The sequence below is a fragment of the Xiphias gladius genome, chromosome 13, assembly GCF_016859285.1.
Source record: "Xiphias gladius isolate SHS-SW01 ecotype Sanya breed wild chromosome 13, ASM1685928v1, whole genome shotgun sequence".
In the NCBI taxonomy this organism is placed as follows: Eukaryota; Metazoa; Chordata; class Actinopteri; order Istiophoriformes; family Xiphiidae; genus Xiphias; species Xiphias gladius.
Window position 1 is genome coordinate 4,794,085 of NC_053412.1, and position 14,650 is coordinate 4,808,734.

The 14,650-nt window shown below is 41.9% G+C and overlaps 1 protein-coding gene across 8 annotated transcripts in view; it reads left to right on the top strand.

Moving 5' to 3' along the window:
- The window catches only part of tns1a (tensin 1a), a 69,339-nt gene that overhangs the window by 14,849 nt on the left and 39,840 nt on the right, over positions 1 to 14,650 (top strand). For 4 of the 8 annotated variants that reach the window (XM_040142030.1, XM_040142034.1, XM_040142029.1 and 1 more), the window contains 2 exons: positions 7,161 to 7,199; positions 8,733 to 8,774. Coding sequence is in view for 1 of the 8 variants with exons in the window: in XM_040142027.1 (XP_039997961.1) it covers positions 13,003 to 13,086 (84 nt within the window). In the remaining 7 variants the exon portion in view is untranslated. Of the gene's footprint in view, positions 1 to 7,160; positions 7,200 to 8,732; positions 8,775 to 12,860; positions 13,087 to 14,650 lie in introns of those variants that run through there. The other 4 variants (XM_040142031.1, XM_040142032.1, XM_040142028.1 and 1 more) reach the window with 2 other exon arrangements.

A 14,650-nucleotide genomic window follows, 5' to 3' on the forward strand; every position in this document is an offset into this window, starting at 1 on the left:
TCCAACATCAGCTCCATCCAGTAGTGATGACAAACACCCTTTTGACACACACCCTTTGAAGTGTTACAAAATTACTCACATTTTTTTGCATATGCAACTGTTTCGCATGAAAGAAAAAACCAGGTGAGCTTTGGTTTTAAATCTGTGCCAAATGTTAGACCTCTACCATGATTGAATCCCCAGTTAAATGACCTAACATTTATGATATGCGTTCATGCATAAAACTCCAAGGCGGGCTTTCAGATTTGGAGGTTTTCAACCTGTGTCCAAAGTTAGCCACAATTGCACATCTGTTATTCATCATTTATTTGTTTAATGGGGTATTTTGTCATCTGTAGCTCACAGTGATTTGGTTGTAACCCTACAAAGGGTGAAGCAGCCAAGCCAGAGCCCACTTACCACTCAGTGTGGCTTGACCATGATCAAATAGCTGCTTCCTCAGTGATCCATGGTCTCTGGCCTCCTGTGGGTCCACTTGATGAAGTGTCTTTTGGCCTCCGGTCCAACATCTGCATGTCAGTTTCGAGGTAAAATAATGTAAGTGCCTTTGTTGGACGCAAATCTGAGCTCACTTGCAACCAAAATTGTTGAAATAAGAAGGCAGTCCACGATGATGAATCTCATTTAGGTAAATAACCTCCTGTATGTTGTGGTTTATTTTGTCTGAACCATTTGTGGTAGAAGCAAACACTTGTGCCTGCCGGGCGATTTTTATGCTTATTTATGGTGTGTTAACCACGTCGAAGTGATTTTGTTCTCATGTGAAAAAACATGACCGCTTCTTGTGTTATCGACAAGGTTTAGATGGTGGATTCTCCACGAGAAGACTAGAATCTTGTCGGTTGGTAGATATCTTGTCACTGACAAAACATCCAAAGATCTGTCACGGGTGTTTTTTTGTCCAGTCGCAAGTCCTTGTCATTTGTACAACCATGACAGGATGGTTTTCTTGCCGTGGGAAAACCCTGTTTGTGCTGTGATACTGGGTGTTGATGGATGCCAGGGGAAACAGCTGGCAGGCGGTCTTTACAAAAACAATTATTTAAACTTTCTGTGTATACACCAGCCCTTTTCCATCCTGTTTGGAACCAACAGCCTCTGAAACAGCAGTTACACCTTCATGGTCCAACCCAGACTGAAAGGCATGTTTCGCAGAGTCTGGTTCTAAATATCCACCAAGTAGCTTAGACCCTTGACAAAATAACATGTTTCCAGAATTTATTCTCTGTTTTAAAGGATATTGAATAATGAGCTTGAATAACTGACTCTTTTATAAATGGTAGATAGCATTTTAGTGGTAAAACTTTCCCACGCAGTTTTCTTTTTCGGCAGCATTCTGCGTAAGTCATTTATTTTGCCATTATCTTACTACTCCTTCATCTAACTCCCCTTTTAAACTCTACATCAGATATTATTTAACTATTGGCGGCATCACCTACCACTGCCAGCGTGCTCCTGCCAACGACACACTGCCACCCAATCGAACATTGCGCGTTACACACTTGACATTATGTCAAAATGTCAAAGCAGGAAAGAAACATGCTTTCCACCATCACAGCACTCGGTCGATTTATTAGCCCTCCAAGTAAAACAGAAACCCAGCCGACGTATAAATCCCTCCAAAGGAGCTGTTTGAGCTTCAGTCCTTATTTGGCCCCAGTTTGGAAAGTGAAGAATTTACTTTCTCAGGCAAAATGCCATCAGTGCGGCAGTGGCTCTTGTGTGGGCAGGAGGAGTGCTTGTGGAATTTTGAGTGTGGTTGGACCAATGGCAGGCTTATTTATTGGAGCCAGCGAGATGATTTATGCACAGTGGCAAACACATGCTTTCTCCCATCACTTAGGCCGAAGTACATGAACTAAGATCAGAGTGATTATTGCTAAGTTAGAAGGGCTAAAATTTGTGGAAATGCCGCATCTTTCTCAAGTTGAGATAATCAAAAAAGGAACAACAACGTGAAAAAAAACTCAACATCTACTACTGAAAAATATGTAAACTTTAGAAAAAAAAAAACTTTAATGGAAGATATCAAAAGACATCTTTGTCTTATCTGCAAAAATATGAAATTTCATGCCTTTTTTATGTGTCAAAAAGCATAAAACTAAAACAGAAAATACACCAAAAATGCCCTCATTGTCTGAAAGAGTGCAAACAAAGCATGCAAAGGCTGCTGAGCAAGCCAGTCATATTCTTCCTCGGTTATCAGAGGATGCTTGTTCAAGCCTGTTTGAAGTGTGTGAGAGGGAAGAGAAAATAGTTCATCACTACCCTGCTTTTACCGCAGCACGTTAACTCATTATACAGCGTTTTAACTCAGCGGCTCCAGAGTCATGCTTTGATATTCTGCTCTCTCCATTTCCATATAAACCCACTTGAGCAGCGTTAAGGGTGAAATCATTAAAGCACTTGCTGATCCACGCTCTCAGTGTGAGGAGGAGGAAGGGGAAAAAAAAAAAAAAGATGAGGGAAGCTCCGTGAAACTGTTGAGACTCACCTGAGACATTTGACCCTTGTTGCGGCTAATTCAACACCGTCCCGCCTCAGCTCACCTCCGTTTGCCCCATAATGAGGCCTCTCGGCTGGGTTGAAATTGCGGAGGGGCCCCCCGATGACTCGCTTGACTCCTTGTTCTAGTTCAGTGGCTTCCCAGACGCCCCTCGTGACTCGATGAGATTATAAGATCGCTGTTTTAAAAGCTTAAACCCACAATGACTCTCTTTCTCTTGCTGTCGGAGAGTTTTCTTTGTGGTCTGCTAGTCACTTTGCTGGGAAGTTATTGGGGAGCCACATGCAGAGGTCAAAGAAAAGGTCAACATTCGCTTTATTTGAACTAAATCAGGAAAAAATCAAAAGGCAAGCTCTCACCAGTTAGCATGTGCCTACAAATGGACAATGAGTTACAGTATCTGTAAGATTAAATTTATTCTCAGACATAGAGGTGATAAAAATTGTCTCCAACATTTTGGAATTTCTGTCCATTTTGGTGCTGAACTGGGTTAAAGAGCAGAAGAAACTGTGGATTGTTGGGGCAAAGAAAAAAGAGCTCAGCATGATTCATCATTTCATATCTTCAGTGCCAGTGAATTGCATGGCTATGGTACACAGGCTAAAGAAAAATGAAGAAATAGAGACAGATAACCAGGCCAGGTTTTCTCTGTGTTTTTCAACTTTTCTCACTTTTGAGCATTCCCAAAAAGTAGCTGAGCTGGATCTTTTTTACAGACTTTGAGATGGCACAGATAGAGCTGCACAGACAATTACTGTCGGATGAAGTTCAAGTGTTAGTCTGGCCCGACGCGGAGGCGTGCGGCAGGGCCTCTCTGAGATTTCGCTTTTATCCATCTGAGCGGGTAAAAACCACGTGAAGCCTGTATTAGTCTGGCTGCCAGCTGCACCCACCATATATGAAGGAAGTCAGGGTAGCTGTTGTTATCTTGCCTTGTTGCACAGTGATGTTGTGAGGATTTTCAGTTTCACTGTGACACGGTGTTTCAAAGAATGAAAGACTTTGTGATTATGAGGTCGGTGTCTGTGTTCTATCTCTCCTGCCTTATTAAATTTGTGATATAACAATTTTTGCAGGCAATATTCATGGCTGAATTTCACGCTCAATTTTTACATGCGCAAATATGTTGAATAAACTTTGATTCATATGGCTTCTGCTGGATGTGGCCAATAGTCTGGTTTCTCTGGATGTGCTTGTAAAGTAGCCACTCAGAGTCATCACTATTCCCCGCTGACCTTTAGATCAATACTGGGGGGAGCAGCACCTCCTGTCAGCTGTGAATAAAGGCAGATGCTTTTGTTACGAGGCCCCGGGGGCCACTGGGACCTCCAACACTGTTATATGAATGTCAGCAGCGGCCCCAGGTAGCGTAGGCACTGTAAAGAGCAAGCATGAGCTGACTCGCTTCTGGCTCCTGGTACTAGCAACTACGTGTACCATTGGCCTCCGAAAAGATCCAGTGCAGTTGTTGGATTTTAGCTAAAGTGCACTTCAGTTGTAGCAGCTGGGAAAGAGAAAAGTTATGTAGGTGTTCACTTCGTTAATGAAAAACATGGCCAAATATATGTTTATGGGCGTTTTTTCCGTGATGAATATGAGACTAAAATAATGCTGGCAAACAAAAACTCTCCCTATATCTGTTTTTGCTAGCATGGATGGAAAACGGGGGCACAGAGATGGAAATTGAAAATGGAAACTAAATGGGGTAGACAAAATAATAGAAACACCTGTATAACCCCAGTATAACACAGAACAACTCAAAAGCACCACAAACAACATCCTCTAAAATAATCATGCAACTGAATCAACACCTCTCAGTTTAAACAAAAACTGAACATTATAATTTCATGAAGGTAGGACTTGCTGCAGGGGCATTGCATTGCATTAGTTTGAACTAGGTGTACCTAATAAACTGGCAGTTGAGTGTATCTTTTTGCAAACAGGCATGTCCGTGCATGCGTCCCTGTCGCTTGATACTGCATTTTCTCTTCCCTCTATCCATTTCACTGTAGCACCTGCAGCAGCAACAGTGTGACTCGTAATTCGCTTTATAAACCCGTATATTCAAGTTGTCTAAACTTTATTGCAAACACTGTTTATTCACTTAACAAGGATAAGGTTGGACGGGCCTTTTATTGAATACTGGATACTAAAAATCAGTTTTGTCTGTAAAGTTTTTTGTTCTGCACACTGCCTTGAGGGGGATTTTACGGCATTAAAAATGGCACTCTGCTGATTTCACAGTGCATATCAGCATGCACTAGGTGGGATCTGTGCTGCTGCGATGTTATCCCGCTACTGTATTCTGATACGCTTGATGATAGCGTTACAAAGTCAATGAGTCTTTTGTTTTCCCGGAGCAGGCTAATTACGGCGGCTTCCTTCCTTGCCTGCGTCTGTTGTCCGCTGATAGCGCATGCTCTCATCCCACTGCTCGTAAACAGCCATCAACTCGCAGCGCGTCGGGATACTGGCCCGCTAAATGCACTCGTTTAACCGTGCACACGTATGCATGCATGTTCATGTGTACACACTGAAGCGAGTACAATCAAATGGAAGTCTCGCAGCTTGCCAGGGAGTGACTGTTTACGCATCGTAATCAGTGATTTGTTGTGCAGACGGTAATGCAGACTATTAGGAGCCACACTCGCCTGTCATGGATACTATGACCAAACTGTTTGAAGAACTAAATTGGCCTGTGATACCCTAACTGCTATTTAAAGATGCTACATGCAGCATTGCAACATCAGGAAATCAATACCACTTTGAGGTGATATTATAATTAGGGGACAAGTGATACTGTTGCTGGGAGGTCTGGCAACAGGTACTGGCCCCGGACTCTGCATTTTATGGCACTGTTGTGCCACCCAGCTGCATCTGTTGGGAAACCAACTGTTGTTTTACTGAAAAAAAAAAAAAACCTGTTGTTGTAAAGCACAAAATGGGGACAGGATGTTGTTTCACAAGACAAAAAGAGCTGAAGCTCTCTTTTTCTCTTACACTGCAAAAAGAACGGGGTGGAGGGTAAAATAATTTTGAGCAATAATAAAGTGGAAGAACAACACAACAAAGTGCCGCTGGCAGTCCAGGTTGGGGTTCAGCGCCGTTGAAAGGTAAAAATACGCAAAGAGGTGCTTGCGGGGTAATGGGTGCTGAAGTTAGTCTCAGGGTTGCTCTTGGCCTCAAGCTGTGCTGCTTGGCAACATACTATTTCAGTCTATCAATCTGTCAATCGACATAACATTCATCGTCAACTATTTTAATAATCGATTCATAATTTTAGTTATTTCTCAAGCAAAAATACAAAACATTTAATGGTTCCAGCTTCTGAAATGAGAGAATTTGCTGCTTTTCTTTGTCATATTTAATAGTCAACTGAATATCTTTGGGTTTTTAGACGGATTGTCAGACAAAATGAGACACTTGAGGACGTCACGTTCGACTCCAGGAAAGTGTGACTGGTATTTTTCATCCTTTTCTGACATTTTATAAACAAATACAAAATAGACCCAGTTTAATTGAAAATGAAAATAATTGTTTGATGCAGCCCTAAAACAATCCACAAACCCAGTATATTCCCACCGAGACCACCCAAACCACCACAAAACCCAGTTTCACTTACTACTTAAAGTTGGCCTTGAACGTCAAATCTGATAAGTAGAACAGAGATGGCGAAATCAACAAAAGCAAACACGGTAACATAATAAAAGTACAATAGAAAGCTGTGTAGACAGATAAAAATAACAAAGTGAAGAGGTGAGAGAATGTATTACCTAATTAAAAGGTTGTTTTAGGGAGCAGCCAGTGGCCATCCAGGTCTGGTTCTACTTTTGCTTCTGTTGCTTGTGTCGCTGCTGCCGTCATGTGGAAGTCATTTTCTGGCACCTTTTTCCCAGTCACCTCTGGACGTCCGACACATCGTGACAGTCGGGTAGACAGACAAGCTGCGATTGGTCGGTGTCCAACGTGTCATCTGCCACGTCCCTCAGCCAAGTCACAGCCAGAATTTACGACTCTATGATCGCCTAACCTGGCAGTGTGATCATCTGGAAAGGCATAAATATTGTGCAGTAACACGGTGCAATAGCGCAATAATACATGCATGAATCAAAAAGTGTGATGAGACACTTGTGTTGTGTCATGTCTGGATTATCTCAGACAGACTGGTTTGCATCAAAGCATCATGCAAAATGAATTACAAGGTCACAGTCTTAAAGCTTTAACCTGTGTATGAACTGACAACTGTGAACTTTGTAGTTCAATGGTGAATTGTTTTCTGGCTTTTACAGGAACCGTCGTGTTTTAATGCGAAATTCAGTGCCAAGTGTGATTTTTGCCTGGAGTGGCCCTGACATGTTTCCCACGCAAAAAAACAGTCAAAAGGGCCTTTTCTTTTGGCAGTGGTTATTTCTGTGCTGCCGAGGCTGATTTTGGGAATACCCAGACATGTCTTTCCCTCCCTTTAAAAACAGAAAGTACTTGACATTTGAGAAGATGCAGCTAGTCTATATCCCTCAGTCCCTGCTGGATTTTACTTCTCAGTGCACCTCTCCTCTTTTACTTTTCAGATCAAATACTACAGTTGTCTTTAGTAGGTCATAATGTGTTTGTTTTTTTTTCCCTCTCGTCTCATCTCTATTTTTTTCTTTAACAGGTCACCACTTCATGTCAAACAACTACCAACTATGAGGTGGTGAGTATGCCATGTGCATGTCTGTGTGTCTGTGTAGCATGTGTGACTTTGTGACCAAGTGAGACCATACGGGAAGCTCTTTAGGATATCGCTGACCTCTGAAACCCCCGTCGTAATGCCATGGAGCCCTCCTGTAACTTCGGCAGAACCACACACAGGGGGAACTGTGGGGCTGTTGCCGGAGGTCAAAAGTCAGAGGCTGTCACCATAAGAGCTTCCTCCATTTCCTCAAAGGACAAGCCTGTCAGTGCATTTGAACAAAACACCCTCTGAGTATTGTTTTCAGTGGTCGAGGTGAAAAGAATTTGATGGTGATGATACCAAATTTGTCCCTTTTCAAGTGTGAATTTAGTGCATACTCAAAACACAAAACACTGTCAGTTTATGGTTTACAGATGGGACACAGCAACCAAAAAAAAATTGTTCCAGTATCTTAAATCACTGATTCGCTCTGAGACTTTCAGGATGCGTTTAAATGCTACACTGAGTAGAAGAGGACAGATACTGCGCTGCAGTCAAAGTGATGATTTCCCTTTTCCTCTAGGGGTTGCTCCTTTGCAGGACAAAATGCGGTCCAAGCACTGCAACACTGAGGCTTGAGCCACATTCACATTAATGGGCTTGAAACGGGAGTTTTTCGTTCACTGTTGATAGAGGCTGGATAATCAGCAAACGGTGGTTCGTGTTTAGAGAACCAGCGGGAACAGCAATTTAATCATTCCTCTGATTTCCAGTCAATATTCTACAAAGTCAAATAAAAAGGGGTGCAGGCGGTCCTGTTTTATGTTTTCAAGATTAACCACCAATGATATGACCAAATAAGGAACATTCCAAGCAACAGTAACTACTTTTCACTTATTTACTTTGGATGCCGGCCCTCTTAAATGACTGCTGCAGCTTGTTAAACAGTCCCTGGTTTTGTTTATAGAGCTCAGATCAGCCTAAGACGCTGTACTTAACTCAGTTAAGAGATTTTCCTTAACACATGGATCACTGTCGGGCTCCGTGTGTGGACACGCACGCCCACACAAACTTTTGGTCTTAGTCACATTCGGCGCGTTCTTTCGCATTCTCACACACCGTCTCCCTTTCTCCATCCTTGCCTCCGTCAGCATCGCACAAGGGCTGAGGGAGAGGGAGGTTTGATTTTTTAAAAACGCTTTGCATCCCTCTAAATAAACGTGATATTAATAACGAAAACAACGGTTCCCCGGACAGTCCAATTGAAATGTTCAGACACAGGTCAGAAAAAGGATCGTCTTCATGGGGATGAGGGTGTGTATGGCAGAGAAAGCGTGTATGGATCAGGGTGAAAGAAATAGTGTTTCCCTCAAGGTTAATAGAATGACCGTGTCTGGTGTGTCACCGACAGCCAGACAGGGAGAGAGAGACAGAGAGAGGTCTATATAAGAAACAGTCTCACCCTCTTCTGTCTCTTTCCCTTTCTCATCCCTTCGCTCGCCGTGTTGTTTCTTTCTCGGCGAGAAAGAAACAATGACTAACCCACTGACTCTGTCTGGCTTCTCTCTCCAGCCTCCCACTCCTCAGCTGCCATTAAAGCATGTAGATACGCCGGTAAGTGACACCTCTTCTTTCTTAGTGCTAATGCTAAGGAGACATGCTTTAAAAGCTCTTCATTCATAAATGCTGTTATTCTTATTGCAACAGAATGCTTGAATAACAATCCCTTATGTACGCTACATGGCCAAATGTATGCGGACATCCTTCTCCATGTTCATTTGTGTACTCTCGCTCTGGTGCTGTTTTTCATGGTTTGGGCCGGCCCCCTTAGGTACAATTGAGGGAAATATCAATACTTCAGACCTGAGCGTGCTTCCAACTCCGTGGCAAAAGTTTTTCCTGTTTCAATAAGGCAGAGCCCCTGTGGACGAAACCAGGTCCATAAAGAAATGTCACTAGATTTCACAGCCTGCACAGGGCCCTGACTTCAGCCCCATCCAGTAACTTTGGGATAAACCAGAACACTGACTGCAATCCAGGTCGTATCCCGCAACATCAGTGGCAAAGCTCACTAGTGCTCTAATGCTAGATGGGAGCAAGCCCCTGCAGCCAGGTTTCCATAATCTCGTGAAAATAGGAACGGAGGCTGTGACAGCTGCAGGTGAATGCTCTTGGTTTTGGAATGGGATGCTCAGCAATCAGATATGGGTGTGACATCGTGTGTCCACATACGCTTGTGTACTTGGATCCTTCAGAGCAACCGGTGTCCCCTCTCTTGATTCACCATCAAAAGAAATAATCAGCATCTGACTAATTATCCATCGTCAACAACTGACCGACTGATGTTCAACATTGACATTAGTGACTCAGCTGCCGTGAAATATGCTACTTTTTTTTGTTGTTTTGCTGAGAAAAACACCAAAGGAAGTGACACTCTTAAACTTCAGTTTTGTTTGGAATGGGAAGAACTGAGCAGTGATAGCCACAAGGGCGGGCCAGACAAAGAAAACCGCTATCCACTGTAGAGACACTCAAATGTTGTCTGCAGAAAATGTATAGGATAAACCACACTTTGATTGGCAAATGAGCTCTGGCGAAGAACACAGTGTTTTAGGGCAAAGAATGCGAAGAACGGCTTCTTGTTTTATCTTTAACCATGCTGTTACTGTAAGTCAGCTCGGCACCCCATCCTGTTTGTACAATCTATAGAGTCAAGAGTGTGTCACCAGAATGATTATAGGCTTCTTCAGTATTTAATTCTCATAAATTAATATTTAATTGGTCACTTGATAATTTAATTGATAATTGAAGCCGCTGAGCTCTGAACCCAAACACGGCTCACGCCTGTTCCTGCAAACTGCGGGAGGTGGCAGCACCATGCAGAACGTCACAGCCAATCAGAGTTTCCTCCTGCTGCTGCTCTGTGGGTTGAACCTCATTTAGTCTTATGGCACATATACCTGAGCACACCGTTTGAATGAACATGACACACAGATATATTACTAAACCAAATAACAAAAAGTTCAATTTATATTTTTTAATAACTGTATTGTAAATGTATTATTTAGGGACAAACTAAGGATATTTTTAATTGGCAAATTAAATTTTTTTTTTTTTGCATGCGTGTGTTCTTCATTCATTATTGAAATGCAAATAAAATCAAGCAATCTGTTCTAGTGTCGCACTCCAGACACCATACAACCAGGTGGCCCGAGCTTGATGATTTAACCCTCGCGGTGTTCTGTGCCAGTCTAAAGAATTATTTGGGTACATACCTTGCAAAATGAGAAAAGCTGCCATGACATCTGTTTTTGTCAGTTCGCTGCAAATTACGCCTCATCTGTGCCAGAAATCGCTGCCAAGGCCTGGCTGGAAACTAAGCGTGCATGTTTAGCTTGACATTGCTAAACCATGAAGGGTGCAGGCAGGGGCGGTGGGTTTCCAACAAGGCAAGATTCCAGAAAAATAAGAGAGGAGACAACCACTACTAATGCAGAAAAAACAAAAAAACAGTTTATTCAGGCCAGCGGTCACAAAGGCAAAGATTTGTTAGCTTGTTTAAAAATGTTTTTATCTTATAAGCGGCCCCCGTGTCTTTATTTTCCCTTTTATGAAATCAGAAGCAACGTATTGTCAAACGATGAAAGAACCCATTTTTTTTTTTTCCCTCTCTCTCTGTTTTGTGAGCCACAATAATGAGTCAGTGTGTGCGTCAGTCATAGCCTGAATGTTTTCGTTCGGTGATGACTCAGTCAGATTATAAACACAGATCGGTCTGTTTACACCAGCTTGTATGGAGATTAATTCGCATTCTGTGCATTCAGACAGAGGAAAAAAAGAAGAAGAGAGAGGGCTACGTGAGGAGTTTGGGTAGCGTTTACAGAAAATGATGGGCAGGTGAGAAGGTGGGCGGGACTGGATGATGTCTTCATGAGTGCAGGAGAGAGAGAGTCTAAAATTAAAGACTTAAAGAGAACTACAGAAATTAGGAAATTTAAAGTATTATTACTCTTTGTGTAGCATTTTAAAGGAACACTTGGAACCAAAAAGGTTTCAGCTTGCGCCAAAAAGTTTTTAGTGGATTATAATCCACTTCTTCTGTGTTTACTCTTATGATGACTATGTAAGCAATCAAAACATTAATTCGAACTCCTCCAGCATAAGTGCTGCAGGAGTCTGTTATTGTTCAACAAACCTCTCAACAGTAGAGGAGTCATTGTTTTATACTCAAAAGACGGATTATCGTGTTGTTAATTGTTTACCAGCAAGCAGGTGCTGTTCTAGTTCAATAAGAGGTATGTGTCCATCCTCGTAGTAAAAGGCACAAACAGCAAAACAGTGGATTAAGGGTCGATACCAGTGGCAATATCTTCTTTTGAAACAGCAAGAAACAGGGTTTGTGAGAAATGTGTGTGTAATTATGTGCCTGCACTAAAAATACCAAAACAGAAGCTACTAATTGTCTTGACCGTGGTCTAGTCTTTTTTACTGTAATTATAGAAAGTTGTCACAAACAATTTCACAATGAAATATTGGCATTTAGGAGTAAATACTACACATTGACATGGCCGCTTCAACCAGACATTGCACATAAGAATTAGTCGCATCCTCATCTGAGATCATGATCCTGATTTTTCCTCCAAATGTTTTATTTAACCAAATAATGCTTTCTTGTGGTAATGACCTTTTATCCAAGCATTCCTTGTGTTAACCCATCATATCGTGTTGCTTTCATTTCAAGGGCAACGGAAATCTTGTCTCGTGCTCATTGGTTAAATCCATACAATTTGGCTGGATTACAAAGGAAATCAACCTTTTTTTTTTATTGTGTTATCCTGGCATCCTCTGCTTTCTGCTTTGATACTTAAATCCAGGAATCATCATCATATGGGTTTTTCCACACGTGTGTCTGTGTGTCTGTGTGTGTGTGCAGGCGCGTGTTGGCATGGTGTATTTGACAGAGGGGGGGAGTGTCAATTGAATGTTTATTTGGTTGGTCCATATAGGATACGTCCGTGGTGGGTTTTTTATTGAAACACCCCATCGTGACCATAATTGAGTCAGCGTGGGGCCTGTTCGGGGTCATCCAAGTGCACTATGTGGATTTTTTGAATCAGATTATGGCTCTGGGGAGGCTATAGAGTGACTAAGACATGGATGTAAGCTCTAGACACAAAAATAATGTTGTTAAACAAAGAGACAAAGCTGTATGACTGCCTACAAAGCATACAAACAAAAAATTGTTTCGCCCAGTTTCCTGTCATTGCAAAGACTAACTATTATATTGCTTAAACCAACAGGGAAATAGTAAGATTGAATAGAAAACCAGTGTTTTTATTCTATATTTTATGCCAATATGCCTTGGTAACCTATAGCTTCAGTCACTAGATTCTTAAGGGTAATTAAGGTCAAACACGTGTGCAGCAGTCAAGCACATACGTACTGTACATTCACATAATAACCATACAGCACACAAACACATGGCTTGGGAAAAAAGGGAGCCGTAACAAGAGAAGTGTGGGGGGGGGGGGGCTGAGTCAGAACTAATGAGAGATAATGAGAGTGAGGGAGGAGTAGTTCCAAAGAACACAGAGTCGGTGGGAGGGAGAAGATGAGAGAAAGAAGGGAGGAGACAGTCGAAAGGGAAAGAATCTTCTTGATATATTACATAATCACTTGTGAAATTTGGCACAAATAACATGGAGTGTAGCATCTTTTCTCTCATGATGAAACAATGGGAACTGCTCGATGTAGTGCTTGACGAAGGTCGTGTTCATCTGGATGATGCTCTACAATTTCAGAAATAGTTAAACATATAGATTTAAGTTATTGTGCCCAAAACATGCCTCTGGGCAGCTCCATTCGAAGGCGTTTCGCCCACATGCATTCGTCCTGGAGGTGGAGCACTGGGTACCTCGTCTGCAAGGTAGGCTACTCTCTCACAGGAAGTCCAAAAGGCAGCAAAATTTTCTAGGTTGTACTTTTTCTTACCATGGAATTGAAACATGTTTTCTCCCGCTTAAAATGTGTGATTTGTGGCTGACAAAACCCTTTCACAAGGTCCATTAGTAGCTGTTAGTCTTCCTCAGCAGATGGTTTCGTGATTTTTTTTATTTTTTCAAGAAACGTATGCTAGAATTCGCAACAAATTCCCTTTTCTTTTTAGCTTCTTTAACTGTATTTATTAAAGGATATGGTTGACATTCCATTTTTTCATATCCATATCGTCAATAAATCCCATAAATTTACCGAAACAAACAAAGCATTAGTCTATTTCTCAATGCTTTCAGCCTTCTCTACCCTTACTGTGGCACTCATGTCATACTGGATAAATGGTAGAGATGGGATACATATTTAACACTTGCAAATATTTATGTCATTGGATAACTCAAGATCATTGACTGCAGAGCTGGTCACCTGAGGGATAAAAATACTGCAAAAAATGAGTGTAGCTCTATAACCATTAAATTTGGATTTAAATGCCTTGAGTTTGGCTGACGTGAAGCATACATGTCTGTTTGGTTTTCTGGCTCTTTTGTATTATTAAGCGCCAAGTGAGTTATCAAAAAAAAAAGTGTTTCCTGGTCATAATTACAACTAAAATGTTGACCCGAACATTTAAAGTTTGGATACTGGTAATTACAATATCGTCAATATGACATGAATGTGGTATTAGTTCCAAGCCCATTCATTCCTACTGAAGATGAAGAGGTCACAAAAGGCTCAGTGGTTTCCCCTAAAACAGCCGGGCACTGTAGTTTTTAGCAAACGTTACTCAAACGGAGGTAAGTAGCAAATTCGTTAGGGACAGTATCAGCCGCGGATCAAAACATATTTAATGCACTAGTGAGTAGCACTACCATGTTTGTGTGATTGACTCAAAATACACTGCAGTGACCATGTTCATAGTAATAAAGGAACATGTGACTTCGTATAAAAGTGAGGCTCTTTGATTTATTTTTAATAGTTTTTGGACAACAATGGAGATCTATGACTCGAAGGAATAAGCCGTATCTTGTTTTGCCAGGGAATATGTTACATTTATTGTTGGTTTTGGCCTTTTCATGGGATTTTTTATGACGATGAGAACCAGCCTTTTAATCTGAAAGCCAAGCTTTCTCGTGTGAAAAGTGCATTTAAACTGATAGACAGCATACTCCACTTTACATGCTGCATTGATTTTCACGAGGCGTTCACGCACCCGTGTTTCTGCAAGACAACAGATTGCTGCTGTGATGTGGGATGCACCGGCGTAGCACACCCGAAGCCCCATGTGAACAGGCGGTTTCATGTCGCAAACACCGGTGACCAAGGTCCGCCTAGCATCTGGTTTCTGTCAAATCACGGGGAATTATGCTTCCCGTTCTGGCTCTGTGGGGTGGGATTAGCTTCATCTGTGAGAAGCCGCTCGACAGTAATGCGGAGAACTTTGGGCTGTGTGTTTAACCTTCCACGATGATTAGAGACCCTTCTTGCCAGCATCTCTGTTT